Below are 15,315 nucleotides of genomic sequence, written 5' to 3'. Positions count from 1 at the left end.
GAAGAGGGTCGCAGAGAAGAAGGGAGAGTGGGCAGACTAGCTTCCAGGGGTACTTTGGGTGTATAGAACATCAACAAAAACTCTAATAGGGGAACCCTCATTCACATTGGCATATGGGGTGTGAGGCGGTTCCCCCAGTCGAAGTAGGGCTCCCAAGTTATCGAATGAGTCACTTCTCAACCACCCAAAATGATAAGAAATTAGACGAGTATTTCGATTTAGTGGAGGAAGAAAGAGAAATAGTAGAAGTCAGAATGTTGCAAGAAAAAGTTAAAGCTGAGCAATACTTCAACAAAAGTGTAAAGCTCGGGACTTTTAAGGTAGGAGATCTGGTCTTGAGGAAAAGCGAGGTGACTACCCAAGATGAAGAGAAGATGGGGCCCCGGTGGGAATGGCCTTACTTGGTGGTAGCAAATAACAAACTTGAGTCGTACCCTTTGAAAGACAAACAGGGGAAGGACCTGCCACACCCGTGAAATGCAGAGCACTTAAGGAAATTTTATCAGTAGCATCTATAGTGGTTCCATTTAATTTGATTTCATTTCTTTCGTGTTGACATTATTACATTTATATATTCATGTTTGCGATAGCATTTGCATTTGCTCATCACAACTTAAATCTTGTCACGCTCTGTTTCATCGATTATTTCCTGGTAGAAATAAATACATGTAGGTGGCTATTTGTGTAAAATCTGGAGAGCAAGGCATGAAAAGGGGCACGGAGATCATTAGATCATGCCACCCTTAAACACCTCTGACAAGCCTTTGCAGCTTGCGATGCAATGAAAAAGAGGCGCGGAGGTCACTAGGCCATGCCACCCTTAAACACCTATGACAAGCCTTAACAGCTTATGGTGTCACGAAAAAGAGGCACGAGATCACTAGACCACGCCACTCTTAAACGCCTATGACAAGTCTGAGCAGCCTGTAGTGCCATGAGAAAGAGGCGCTGAGATCACTAGACCACACCAACCTTAAAAACCTTTGACAAGCCTTAGTAGCTTATAGTGCTATGAAAAAGGGGAGCAAAGATCACTAGACCACGCCACCCTTAAACACCTATGACAAGCCTTAGCAGCTTGCAGTGCCAAGAAAAAGGGACGTGGAAGTCATTAGACCACGTCACCCTTAAACACCTATGACAAGTCTTATCAGCTTAACGTGTCATGAAAAAGGGACGCGAAGTCACTAAACCACACCACCCTTAAACACATATGACAAATTTTAGTAACTTGCAGTGTCATTAAAAGGGTGCACTGGGGTCACTAGACCACGCCAACCTTAAATACCAATGACAAGTCTTAACAGCTTGTGGTGCCATGAAAAGGGGAGTTAAGGTCACTAGACCATGCCCCTCCTAAGTACCTATCACAAGCCTCAGCCGCTTGTAAGATAGAAGGCCAAAATCCAAATAAAACAAAAGCCCAAGGGCCAAGGATGCACAACAGAAAAATCAATAGATACTCATCATCAACGCTTGGGTAAACCAAAGTCTATTATTAACAAAAAGTGTCAAAAATACAAAGTACAAAGAGTGAGTATAACATGTTAAGAATACAAAAATATTAAAAAAGAAAAAAAAACAAGGGAAGAAAGGGTCATGAAGCTAAGGGGTGGCGACGTCATTCTCAGGGGGCAGTGGCAGTGGAGGTACGCGAAGGAAAGCATTAGGCATCTCATCCCGCCCAAAGGTATCGACTAGGCGATGAGAAGCTGCTTCAGGGAAGAATAAGTTTTGGTTGAGAGTCGAGAGGTCTATCGTAGGGTTGATGAAGAGGCGAGACCTAAGCCTCAGAATGCCAGCTCCATAGCCAAAAGTAAATGCACGATCCTTGGTCGCAGGGGCCAGGGCTAGTTAGCCACATAGGCGGGCAATCTCTGCCTGAGCAACAGTTAGTTCGTTCTTCTTCTTGGTCAGCTGCTGGTTCTTGGCAAGGAAAGCCAAATTTAACTTTCTAAGCTCCTCATCTGAATTCTTGCAGCCATCCTTGTATTGTTGATGGTATTCCTAGAGTTCTGCCAAGGCTTACTGCACCTCAAAAAGGTCAAGGGCGAAAAGGCGGGTCTTCTCCACGATGGCCGCCAACTCTTGAGCTAGCCCCTAACTACGTTTCTGCGAACAGGTCAGTTCCTCGAGGGTTGAGCCCAACTCCTTACTACGGGCGAGAAGCTCAGAATTAAGGCGAGTGAGGTTCGATTCGAAGCATTTTCGAGCTTCAGAAAGTTGAGCCTTTTCAGAGTCCCTTTCTAACTGAAGAAGCCTTAAGGAGAAGTCATCCCTAGTCTTTGCCTCTTGGGCACGGCTTACAGCATCACAGAGCTCAAGGACTTCACTTTTGAGAATCTCCATATTTTCATGCAAGGAGTGAGAGTAGCCCTCCGACAGCTCTAGCAATATCTCCAACTCCTTTTTCTTCTCTGCCAAAATCTCTAGCTCCAATCGATCCACCCACCATTTTTCAAAAGCGAGTTTGGCAACGTAGCTGATATGAACCTGTGGAATTGGAATCCCTTGTAAGGGTGTAAAAAAAATCGATTTACCAATAAACTTGACCGGACCGGACCAAATCGGTGGAATTGATCCGGTCCCAAGTTTGGTTCGGTCTCGTATTGGTTTTATTTTTCTTAAAATAGGTTAAAATCAGTCCGGTTCCGATTTTTCTTTTTCTAAAATTGGACCAGACCGGTTTATATATATATTTTAACCTTTTCTATTGTATAGAATTTTTATATATAATATATAATTATATATAAAATAGTTTTGTATTATCTGATAAATTACTAATTAATATAATATTAAATTTTAAAATCTTATATCATTTTTTTATTGTATTAATAGTTATACTAATATTATATAGTGCATATTAATAATTATACTAATACTATATCACTATATATTATAATATACTATAATATATCACTACATTATTATAATATATCACTATAATCTATAATACAATTATAAGATTATTATAATATACTAAAATATAAAATCACTATAGTATTATATACTATAATATATTATATTATATAATATATAATATAGTACATTAAGACTAGAAAATCGAACCGAAAATTGGTAAAACCATGGCACGGTTTAGGAGGGTAATCGGTGTGTAATCGGTTTGTAAAAATGTAAAATCAGTGCATGCCAGTTTGGTACTAAATTTTATCCAAAACTAGACTGGACCGAACCGGTTACACCCCTAATCCCTTGAACCAACAATCAATTTGAAAAATCACTCAAGAAAGCCAAAATCAAGTCAATGGGCAGAGAATCTAAACCCGTTGAGAACTCGTTTCAAGAACCTATACTATATTAAAATCTAGACTAGTTGAAAAATTCAGATTACAAGGAGGAATGCAACAAAAATTGTGATTTACCTTTGATAAGTTCAAAAGTTTAATCAAGAACAAAAATTCAATATTGTCTAACCTTGAAGTGGGCGGCCAATGATGTTTAAATACTCCACAATAAAAATAACCCTATGCCAAAATAAGGGTCTTTCCCAAAAATACCCTTAAGTGAATAGTGCAGCGGTAAAATACCATGAACAGTGCCGCGCTACAGTAATTCTTTGAAATCTTAGTTTAACAAAATAATAACTTTTCCAATATGCCCTTAAGTCCTTGTCATAATAAACCTCATTATTCTAAACTAATAAAATAAGTCCTTTAAATGAATTAATTAAGTTGAAAGCCTTCAAGTGCTCAAAGCCTTTAAGTCATGTTACTATCTTCCATAACTTATATCAAATAGACCAACAATAGTTCTCCTTCTTTCAAGTCCATCTTGAGTGTTGGGTTCTTGTTAGCTTCATCCCAAGTGGATTTCACCAATCCTTGCATTGCCTATTGATCTTCTTGGCTCTTAATTGTGTAATTGACCCATCTAGAACTTGCAACGGATCTTTAAGACTAGATCCGTCTTGGTGCCCATCAGTATCACAACTTTTGCCGCTCTCTGACCTCCTTCTCAAGGTGGGCTCGATCCACTATAATCCACATCACTAGATCATTAATGCCCTACAAAAGTAAAGAAAACGACACTCAAGTCAAAAATCGTATAAGAGCATATAATGAAGAAAAGCAAGTCGCTTGCTGGTGATACCTCAGAAAGCCAATCTTTTAGACGGCTAGTCATCTGGGCGGTGGCCTTAGCTTGGGTGTTGGCGAAAGAAGAGGAGGTGCCGCCACTAGCCTCTCCGCCAAAGATCTCCTCAGGGTTAGGAACACCTCATGGCAAGGAGATCTTGTCAAATCCCGGTGTTGAATCCACCACTCCTTTTAGGGGACCTCTGAGGCTTGCAGATGGGAGAGAGGTCCTAGTGTAGTCCAAGTCAGCCTCGATTAGGCGAACATCTTCACCTAACGAACCGCCCAAGCCCTCGAGATTGAGGGATTCAATATCTCCTCCAAAGGATGGAGAGAAGAGAGGAGAAATTGAGAGGCACTCGCCATTGCCGGTCAACGAAGGGGTATTGTCCCCAGAGACAATGACCGGCAAGGTCTCTAGGGGATGAGTTGGCACCCACCTCGTCGTGGACTTCCTCATGGAGAGGGGGTGGGCCCCCAACCACTCCACCCAGGTTTTTAGCATCTCCCAAGTCTTTTGTGGGGGCGGAAGCTCTGTCCGCCCCATCAATAAGAAGGACACTTGTTGTCCCTTCGCAAACATTCCCAATCAAGGAAGGACGAGACCTCCCGCCACAAGTGGACAAACCTCCTCTCCCATGGCAGGGTCCAAGTTGAGGGCAACCGCAACTTCAGTGTCCAACTCACCCTCCCTTACTAGGTCTTCAAAAATGAGCAATTCAGAAATGGGGCTGGAGGCCAAGGTGCACGCCTGTTGGGGGCTCAAGCTGGAAGAAGGCAGCTAGATCTAAGAGGGCTAAACTAGCCAAGCCCTCAGCGTCTCCCAGGCTAGGAAAATGTAGGTGCATGGGAGAACCGCCAGGCATAGAGAGTGTAGCAGTGACTGGCGGGGTAGACGTCTGTACGTGGTCACCCTCTAAGGGCGCCAAAGTTTTCTTTTGCTTGGGCGTAGGGGAAGAGACATCCTCAGCATGAGCCCTTTTCTTTTGCTTTTTTTCTTCTTTTTCCTTCTATTTTCTCTCTTTCTTCTCTCTCTTTTCCTTCTTCTCCTCCTTATCTTTCTTGCTCTTCTTCTCTTTTTTCTCTTCGCCTTCTTCCTTTTAGGACCGCTTCTTCTTCTCCTTCTTTTTTTGTGCAGCTTGACCATCCCTCTTACCTTTCTTCGAAGGTTTGTCAAATTTAGGGGGAGGAATTGTGGCCAAAATCAAGAATGAGCACCCCTAAACATGGGAGTGGTTGGGGAACATAAGGAGCTGATTAATGTGGGCGGGCATCAATAGGAAATTGGTCCAAAATTAGTCAGGGTGAGCCTGAGCCTAGGAGCGGACAATTTCAATTCAAGTCAGCTCCCAAATTGACAAAGGCTCAATGTTCACCCACAAACTCTTCTCATCAGGAAGGGCGCCCTAGATTGTCCTAATTGGAAAATCTCTTAAAGGGAGTTTCAAGGGCTGGAAACTCCCAACCCTAGCCTGTGATGAAGAAAAACCTTCTCGTCCAGTTTTTGGCATTTAAGGGCCGAGTCTCAAATCGAGCAAACATATGCCCTTTGTCTTTCTTGCGAAAGCTAGCAATGTTGCCATTGGTGGTGGGCCTCACATTGTAAAAGGACAAGAACTCCTGCACAGACCATACGAAAAACTATGCAAGTGCATAGATAAGCCCTCAATGTGAAGGAATGGAGTTGAGCAAGCACCAAATTGAGTAAATCCAAGATGTTACGAAGAGGGCGACAAAAGGAGAGTCTCAGCCCATGAGACAGAAGGGATGTGGTTAGAGTAACTTTGCCTACAAACCCTTCTTCATCGCAGCACCCAGACGGAGGAACCTCCAACACTACATATTCAGGAATGCAGAATTCATCCCGAATCGCTTGGAAATTCTTTTGTCTGAGGGCTGAATACTACCCATACCCATCAAAGATTGGGGCGTCTAGTGCTGGTGAAGGTTGCACAGAGCTGCCACTGTATTCAGCCATCAAAATTTGAGAGAGAGAATGGCAAGAAAATGAGGAAGATGGGATGGGTAAACGCCAAGAAACTAGAATAGGGAGAAAGCTCGAGCAAGAATGGGAACAAGGAAAGGAAGTAAGGGGAAGAATAGAAGAGATTTGACAGACGGGTATTTAAAATGGGCGAATATGAAATGCTAGCCATCGGCATCATGACCTGACACTAGAATAGAAAAGTAACTGTCACATGGAACCCTTACCAACTCAACGTCAGTAGTAAATCATGAGGGCTCTTTGATTTTTTAAAATGTGGAACAGTGTAAAAAGAGAAATGTGAATGGATAGTGAGGTACTTAGCAGTTTGCAAATGGGCTAGGGGTTGCTTAAAAACGAGGCTTGAAATGGAAAGGGAGCCCATAGAAATGTACACGCCAAGAAAATATATAATAATAATAATAATAATAATAATAATAATAATAATGTGCTTGTGAAATTTGTCAACATAAATTCCCCACGCCATGGAGCGAAGGGAATTGGCAGGGTAGCTAGAGGACCCATTTTGTATTTAAGCCCAATATAAAAGCCCTCTGTAAGTAGGCCTAAACTAAAGAGCACAGGCCCAACAAGGATCTGCACACTACATGACACTTTTCATGGGAATGAGCAGTTTTATACACGTAAGTGATTGTTTCAGTTGCTTAGAGATGATTTAAATCGATAAACACAGCACAAGATAGACATCACATGAAAGTAATCTTATATAGTGTTAATCTAATCCAACAGGAATCCTCTATATATATATCAGGTAACCCCAAAGACGACCCATCTTTGAATTCTAAATTACTTAAGTGATACACTTTACTGACTTAAGCATCGGAATGTTCTAAGGTGTATCATGCCAAAGTCTTCTTAACATTTGTAAGTGAATGGTTGCATTTATGGTGGTAGAACACATCCTTAACATTATCAATCTGAACATATCTTTCTAAGCTCATGGGTCGCTTTTCTAACCATATCTTCTCATCTTCACATTGTAATGCTAGATTAGCCGCTTGATGTGCTACTATATTACTTTCTCTTGGTATGAACTACAATTTACATCTACCTCTTTCCTTGAAAAATGTCTTAATGTTTTCAATGATTTGTCTATACCAAGAATTATTAACTTCTAGCCTCAAAATATCCTTTATACCAACTCATCCCCCTCAAATATTACACTTGTTAAACCAATTTCCACACAAAAAGACTTTGCGCCTATACAGAGTATAGAGTTATGCAATCACTGGATGTGTTACATTTTCCTGTGGAATACAGAGTGTAGCAATCAAGTCTCTTTCCATTTCTGATAACTACTCCTCCCATCTTATATTGTTTACTATCCAAAGTGGCATTCAAATTTGCTTTCATAAAACCGCTGACTGCTTTTACCACTTAACCAATTTGTTCACATGTCTAGCATTCTCCTTTGCTCCATTCCCTATTGCTTGAGCCTATTGTAACTCTTTTAATTCAACCATAGCCATGTTAAAAATAGCATCGGGACTGTCAAACTTTCTCTCAAAGATAAACTTATTCCTCGTAAACCATATTCTTCTCAAGACACATGATATTACTTCTAGTTCTAATTTCTGTAACTTACCCACCATCCTCTCCCACATGCTGATGAATTCCTCTCCTATGTAGCTCCATTTTTGTAATGAACTTAAGTGATTTAGCCCACACATTTGAGGCTATACCACAGGTCCATAACACATGACATGCCGTTTCTTCTGCCTGCTCACATATTGGACACAAAGCATTATAAGAGATAGGATTTTTTGAAAAGATTGCTTTTTGAAAAGATTGTTATTAGTAGGCATAGCTTCATTTACAACTTTCCAAATAAAAATCTTCACTACATTAGGAATATTCAGCTTCCACATCATCTCCCACCCCTCTTTTTTCTTTTTAGGACTTGATTGCTTTCATGTACTGCTAAATGATATGCACTTTTAACCGTAAAAGAACCATTCTTGCTCAAACCCTAAATCAATTTATCCTTTGAATCAAGTTTACTCAAAGGTATACTACAGATAGTTCTTGCTTCCTCCTCATTAACCACTTCCTTTATTAGACTTGTGTTCCAGCAAGCTTTTTGGTGATCAGTGAGTTTACAAACTAGTGCATCCTGATGGAATAACTTCACTGAAGAGTGAACTTTATAAGTATTTGGTGTAGGCAGCCAATTATCCCCCAAATCTTAATCTTAGTTCCATTCCCTACTCTCCACCTCATCCCTTCTAGAATCAGAGATCTCGAGCCTCATATACACCTCCATATATATGATGGACTCACCCCAAGCCTAACCCTCAAGATGTCTCCATTTCTATAGTATTTTTCCTTCATTATCCTAGTTGTTAAAGAATTTGGAATTGTACACAATCTCCAACACTACTTAGAGAGCATGGCTTGATTGAAGTGTTCTATGTCCCTAAAGCCTAACCCCCTTCCTTCTTTGTCATCCCTATCTTATTCCATTTTTTCTATTGAATCTTCCTGTCTTGACTCCCATTACTCCACTAAAATCTGGCCCTTTGTGCTGAAATTTCTTTACACAGCCTCTTTGGAAGCTTGAAAACACTTATGGCATATGTATGGATAGATTGTATTATTGCCTTGATGAGGACCTTTTTCCCTACTTGTGATAAGTATATATTTTTCCAACTGTTAACACTGTTCTACACCCTCTCCTTGATCCCTTTGAAAGAGATATACTTTGACCTAGCTATCATTGAAGGTAAGCTCAGATATCCTTCAAAATCCCCACTGATTCTAGCTCTAGATTCCCTTGCAATCTTTTCTCTAACTTCCACTTTGTTTTAGAACTAAAACATATTGATGTCTTTAACATATTTAACTTCTGTCCTGAAGCCAATTCATATCTATCCAACAAGTTTCTCAGTTAGCCCCATTCTTTGCCACTATAAAAAAGAATATGATCATTTGTAAAAAACAGGTGACTGATTCTAGTACCCCCTCCCCCTCGATATAGACAACCATGTGATCTCTTTTAGCACAATTAATGAGAGCACTTAGTCCCTCTGCACATAGGAAAAAAATGTAAGGAAAAAATGGATATCCTTGCCTCAAACCTCTAATAGGATAGATTAATCACTTCATTTGGACTTCCATTAATCAATATTGAATAATTAACAGAAGTCACACACTGCATAACTAAATCAATCCATCTTCCACCAAAACCTATTCTATCCATTACAAGCCTTAAGTAGTTCCACTCCACCTTATCATAAGCTTCTGACATATTTACTTTTATTTCATTCTCCACACCTTTCCTTTATATTTGTACTTCATAGTATGTAAGGCTTCATAAGCTATAATTATATTATCTAAAATTGATCTACCAGGAATGAAAGCACTCTAATTGAATGAAATCACCTCTGGTAGCACCTTCTTCAATCTATTAGCCAATGTTTTTGCAGTAATCTTATATAAGACATTACAAATACTTATAGGTCGATACTCTTCCACCTCCATTGGATTCTTAGTCTTAGGAATCAATACAATACAAGACAAGTACAACTACACTGCCCTTATCCCCTACTCTGCTCCAATAGGATTGATTAAAACAAGCCTTAAAACCATTTGGTCCAAGGGACTTTAATGGTGCCATCTGCTACAGTGCCTCTTCAATTTATGCTCTTGTGAACTCCAATTGCAAGTTTTCATTCATCACATCTGTCACTCTTGATTCCATCTCTAGTAAACAATCCTCTATTGCCTCTAAAGTGAGATTATGAAGTTTGTACAGCTCTTTATAATATTCCTGGAGAGCTTGCTTTGTTTCATCTTCATTTGTTCTCAATTTAGCCTGAGCATCTCTCACCTGCCAAATTCTATTATTCTTCCTTCTTTGACTTGTACATGCATGAAAATATAATGTGTTCCTATCCCCATTGTGATACCAGTTCCTTTTAGTACATTGTCTCCACTAATGTCTTCTTTTTCTAATAACCTGCCCACCTTTAACTATAGTTCCTTAATCTGATCTACATTATTTACCCCTTCATTGTCTTGCAACTCCTTAATCTATTGAGATTTTTCCTTGATAATAGCTTCATTATTTTGTGTTCTTCCTCTAATCCATCTGGCTAATGCCTTTCTACAATTATCCAAGGAGTTCCGCACATTTTCGATAGCATTTGGTGAACTGGAACTTTGCTTTCACCCCTATCTATCACCTCTACACATTCCTTAATCTTCACTAGCTTGCCTCAAACCTGAATAACCTCCTTTTCCTCCTCCATTTCAACTCTTTATTACTGATATGCATCAATAAAGGCTTATGGTCTGAACATCTTGCCATTAGACTCTCTACTTTGACATCCGAGAAAATATTTTTTTAAGGTAGATTGGATAGAGCTCTATCCAATCTTTCCTGGACAAAACTCTCACTACCTTGCTTATTACTCCAAGAAAAAGGATCATCTCAATACCCCAGATTAAAAAGCTGATTTTCTTCCAAAGCCAACCTAAAATCTTCCATCAACCACTCAAGTCTAGCTTTCCCTCCTACCTTCCCATGTTGTGCCAAGATCTCATTAAAACCACCTACTACTATCCAAGGTAACCCCTTTGGATTGAATCTTAACAACAGACTCCAAGATAGATGCCTTTTGCTGGCATCTGGATGGCCCTAAAACCCAATCAACAACCACTTTTTCTTTTAATTTATTCAACAATCCAGCCACTTATATGTCTTAGAGAGAAATTATGAACTTCAAATTGTATATGTCCCTTCCAAAAAATAGCTGATCCTCCACTCTTCCCTACTAGTTCCACCCCAAAACACCCTTCAAACCCAAGTTTTCTTTTAACAGTCTTTAGTTTTGACACTGTCAGTTGTGTTTCCATAAAAAACACCACTTTGGGACTCTTATCCTTTACCATCTGGTAAAGATCCTGAACTAACCGAGGGTTTCTATGCTCTCAGTAGTTCCAACTCAAAAGATTCATAACGTTAGCCAGAACTACTCCACAACCTCCACCGATTCCTTATGCTGCACAAACATTTCATTAACATTTTCCATTATGCTTTTCTTCTCCCAACATCCCATAAAATATCTAAATTTTCATCAAGCAATTGCATTCCTTGCTTTCTTTCAAGAGGGAAAAAAGTATGCTAACCTGACTTCCCATGATTTCTTGCTCATCTCTTCCAATAATTTCTAGTTCGCCTGAGCTCTACCTTCCCTTGCATTGGTTCACTAGCTTCCTAAAACTGTATCTCCTGTAATCCAGGGTTGTTCTCATTTTCCTCTTGTGATGGGCTCCCCCCCTTATTCTGTTCCATTGGGCCCTTAATTGACTCTTTAAGAAGCCCAACATAACCTTTTTCCTTATCCCTTAACAAATCCACTTCAAGTTTCTAATTATTCTTAGTCGTGACTCTCTCCCCTTTCAAATTTTGACTTCCAATTTTATCACATTCCCCAAAAATCTCAGAGGTAGCTTCTCTCTCTCCTTGCAACTTGCGTCCCATCCCTGCAGTTCATCGTCAACCTTTGAATTCGTACTCGACCTTGCATTCTGAAGTTGTAATTTCCATATATACCTTTCGTTGCTCACTCTCTAAATTGCCAGAGTTACATTCCTTGCCTGATTGAAGACCTATCTCTCTACCCCGTCCTCCATCCCTCTACCCTGTCCTCCATAATCCGTTCTTAACCATGATCCATATTGATTATCAGAACCTTTCCCCAGATTCCTACCTCCAGGTCCCATATTACATTCTTGTTCTCCATTTAAGACTCAACCACATCTAAAACATATATTGGGAAGAATATATGGATAGTGTGAGAGTGGATTTACTAATCTATTGGTTACGAGTTATACCCTAATTAATTTTGTTGAATGCATGATAGGATAAAACACTAGAATGCTTTCAAGTGATCTATCTAAATCTGGAAAACTAAATGATCTTCTATCACACACACATGATATAAATATATACATATATAAGTCACAAAATAAGTCATAAACTAATGTGATTTTAAGTGAACCACTAGATCTAATTCAATAAAATCAATTTTTCAATTTGACATAACACATGATCGAGGCCTGTCAAATTTTTAATATACTTTTATGTAATTTTTTTTATAGTTATAATATTTCTCATATATATATATATATATATATCCTTGATGTGAATCATGGTCTCCTGTTTGTTCTTTTCTAGCTCCTATGTGCATGTGTGGCTCAATATTAGATGACAAATAGAAAGAGTGATCTTCTCTTTTGTCTTCTTTTTAGCCTCTAATTATATATGTGAAATGAGATTTGGATTTCTTAGTCTATTTTCATTGGATGTTAGGGTCTAGAGTGTTCGAGGAAATTTCTCGAAATGTTACAAAAAATATTATACCAAAAAATTAGAAATATTCAAGTTGTACTAATTCATATTTCATACCAAAATAAGAAAAGAAAATAGTAAGAAAAAAGTTGGGAGATTATTGTAGTTTTTATGATGAAATTACAGACAACTATAATACTACCCCGTGGACTGTCTGTCTCATTAGATATGACAAGAGTAGAAGGAAAAGAAATCACAATCGTGTAAACCAGACGTAGACCATCTCCACCACTTATGCTCTGCCACGTTGATATGCTATCCAACAGGAACCTTAACCGGGTACCTATCGATTGAGTCAACCCATGGATTATGCCGGGAATCGTCCAACGGAATCGTTCTGAGTGCTCTCCATGCCGCGCTGTTACACTTGAAACCTGCGCCGAAAGCAATCTGCCAGACCCTGTCGCCCCTTGAAACCCGACCCTTTGCCTCCGTATATGCCAACTCGTACCATAACGTACTACTCGACGTGTTCCCGAAACGATGCAGCGTCATCCTCGATGGCTCTAAGTGCCACTCACTGAGTTGTAAGTTTTTCTCCAACTCGTCCAACACTCCTCTCCCGCCTGCATGTACGCAAAAGTGCTCGAAAGCCAGCTTGAAGTTCGGTATGTATGGCTTCACCTTCGCCTTCAGGATCTTCTTCTTCAGCAACGTAACAAAGAAGATGAATTGCTCAGAAAATGGCAGAACTAAAGGACCCAGGGTCGTGATATTCGTTTTCAATGCCTCTCCGGCCCGCGCCATTAAATCTTGAGAGAGATGAACCCCGACAGTTCCTTTTTCATCCTCTCTTTGATAGACACAGTTGTAATCTTTGTCGTCCGCGCCTTTGTGGGTTCGAACAGTGTGGACCAGCTTGTACTTGGAACGGCCCCGATCCCGTGACCGGTTCGATAGCAGAACGGCCGCACCCCCCATGCGGAATATGCAATTAGATAACAACATCGATCGGTCGCTGCCGAAGTACCAATTGAGAGTAATGTTTTCGGTGCTTACGACGAGGGCATACGTGTTTGGGTTTGCATTAAGGAGATCTTTTGCGAGGTCAATGGAAATAAGGCCAGCGCTGCAACCCATGCCGCCGAGATTGTAGGACTTAACGTCGGTTCGGAGCTTGAAGTGGTTCACAATCATGGAGGAGAGAGATGGGGTTGGATTGAATAAGCTACAATTCACAACAAGGATTCCAATGTCCCTTACTTTAATTCCGGTTTTGTCTAGAATTGCATCGACTACACCAAACATAACGGCCTCGGCCTCGGACCGGGCCTCTTCCATGCTTAATGTTGGTGGTCTGGACGTAATTCCTTTTGTTAGATAAGTCTCGTCACCAAGACCTGACCTGTACATTATTCGTCTCTGAAACTGGAGACTCTCCTCCTGGAATGCTCCAGTATCTTCACTCATCTTTAAGAAAAACTCTCTAGTAACTTTAAGTTTGTCATCCGGCTTGTAACATGCAAAATCTACGAGATAAATTGGTCTGGACTGCTTTGACCAGAAGATCAGGCAGAAAAGGATCAGCATCAAAGCAAGACCAGCGAAGGTTGTACCTGTATTAATGAGGTTGTAGAACAAAACTGTCCGGTTTGCCCATAACTCGTACACGGTGTCTAGTTGCAGATTGGTGAGCTTAAGCACCAAGGAAAGGGCCAGAGGCAAAATCAAAACGAACATTAGAATAGTGGCCGGGCTGCGTGAGTAGCCATAGCCTAATTTAACGTACTTTAGCTTCACGGACTGTAAGAAATCTGGCAAGCGTCGCCGGACTCTGATAACAGCGGAGGACGAGTCTTCAAACGCCATTTCGGCCGTTAGTCTCTCGTTATCCATTATCTTCCTTAGTCTACTACTCTCTCTGTTTTGTGTTTTGGGATTGATCGATACATATTGTAGGGTATGTCTTATGTGTATTTATTTATAAACAAGTCTATGGGTAGCTGAGCTATATATCTTAACCCTCCAAAGAAAAAGAAATGCAGAATTGAAAGCAACGGATAGTTGGTTGGGTGTGAGAGAGAGAGAGAGAGAGAGAGAGAGAGAGAGAGAGAGAGAGTGAGAGAGAGATTTGAACATGAAATATGGGGAAAGCAATAAAGCAATGGTTAAGTAGAACCTTAGGCCTGGTCTAGATGTTGAGATGTTATTAATCCATCTCATCTTAACATTTAAAAATTATTTAAATATAAACAGTTTTTCCAATTTTAAATTTCTAAATGTTCAACTTTTTTTTATCTAATTATTATTTAATTTTTACAACCTTGCCAAACTTCTAAACAAAACACAAAAAATAATTCAACTTTTTTTAAATTTTAAAATAAAAAATTATATTAAAAATTATATTATAATAATATTTTAGTTTTATAACTTTTCAACTTTTTCTCTTTTATTTTTCAAAATTCCATTAAATATCTTAATTCAAACCATTTCATTATTATTCAGATGTTATTTTACTATTATTTATAAATTTCTCATTTTATCTAATCTAAATATATATGCACCCAAAAAGGCGTTTTATTTGGAACATAGACTCATCTCAACTCATTTGAGTTGAGTTCAAATTTAAGTTTAGTCCAACATCCCAACACATAACTCCTAAATTAATTAATAAACATCACTCAACTCAAGACCCATTTATATATAAGACTCACAACATTTTTCAACTCAACAGCTTTTTACATACGTGAGACCTACAACCTTTTTTAACTTCCTATAAAAACATCTAAACTCATTTTAGATAGGCCCTACAAAAGTTTCTATAACATCTCAACTTACTATTATTTATAAACAACTTATTCATCTCAACTCTGCTCAATATCTAAACGCAGGCGCCGTGCAAGAAAAGTTAGAAAATATAG

At 39.4% G+C, this 15,315-nt stretch overlaps 1 protein-coding gene across 1 annotated transcript; it reads right to left on the bottom strand.

Annotated features, from left to right (window-relative positions):
- Positions 1 to 12,473: 12,473 nt before the first annotated feature.
- Positions 12,474 to 14,367, bottom strand: LOC122311823 (3-ketoacyl-CoA synthase 1-like). Its single transcript, XM_043126541.1, has one exon. The coding sequence runs from the start codon at positions 14,288 to 14,290 to the stop codon at positions 12,710 to 12,712; it is 1,581 nt and encodes a 526-aa protein (XP_042982475.1). The 5' UTR covers positions 14,291 to 14,367; the 3' UTR covers positions 12,474 to 12,709.
- Positions 14,368 to 15,315: the final 948 nt, after the last annotated feature.

Source organism: Carya illinoinensis, chromosome 1 (genome assembly GCF_018687715.1).
Source record: "Carya illinoinensis cultivar Pawnee chromosome 1, C.illinoinensisPawnee_v1, whole genome shotgun sequence".
Lineage (NCBI taxonomy): Eukaryota > Viridiplantae > Streptophyta > Magnoliopsida > Fagales > Juglandaceae > Carya > Carya illinoinensis.
The sequence above is the reverse complement of the archived record's forward strand: the minus strand, read 5'-3'. Positions and strand labels throughout refer to the sequence as shown.

Coding starts and splice junctions, on each gene's coding strand:
- LOC122311823 (XM_043126541.1), bottom strand. CDS start 14,290: ATGGATAACGAGAGACTAACGGCCGAAATGGCGTTTGAAGACTCGTCC.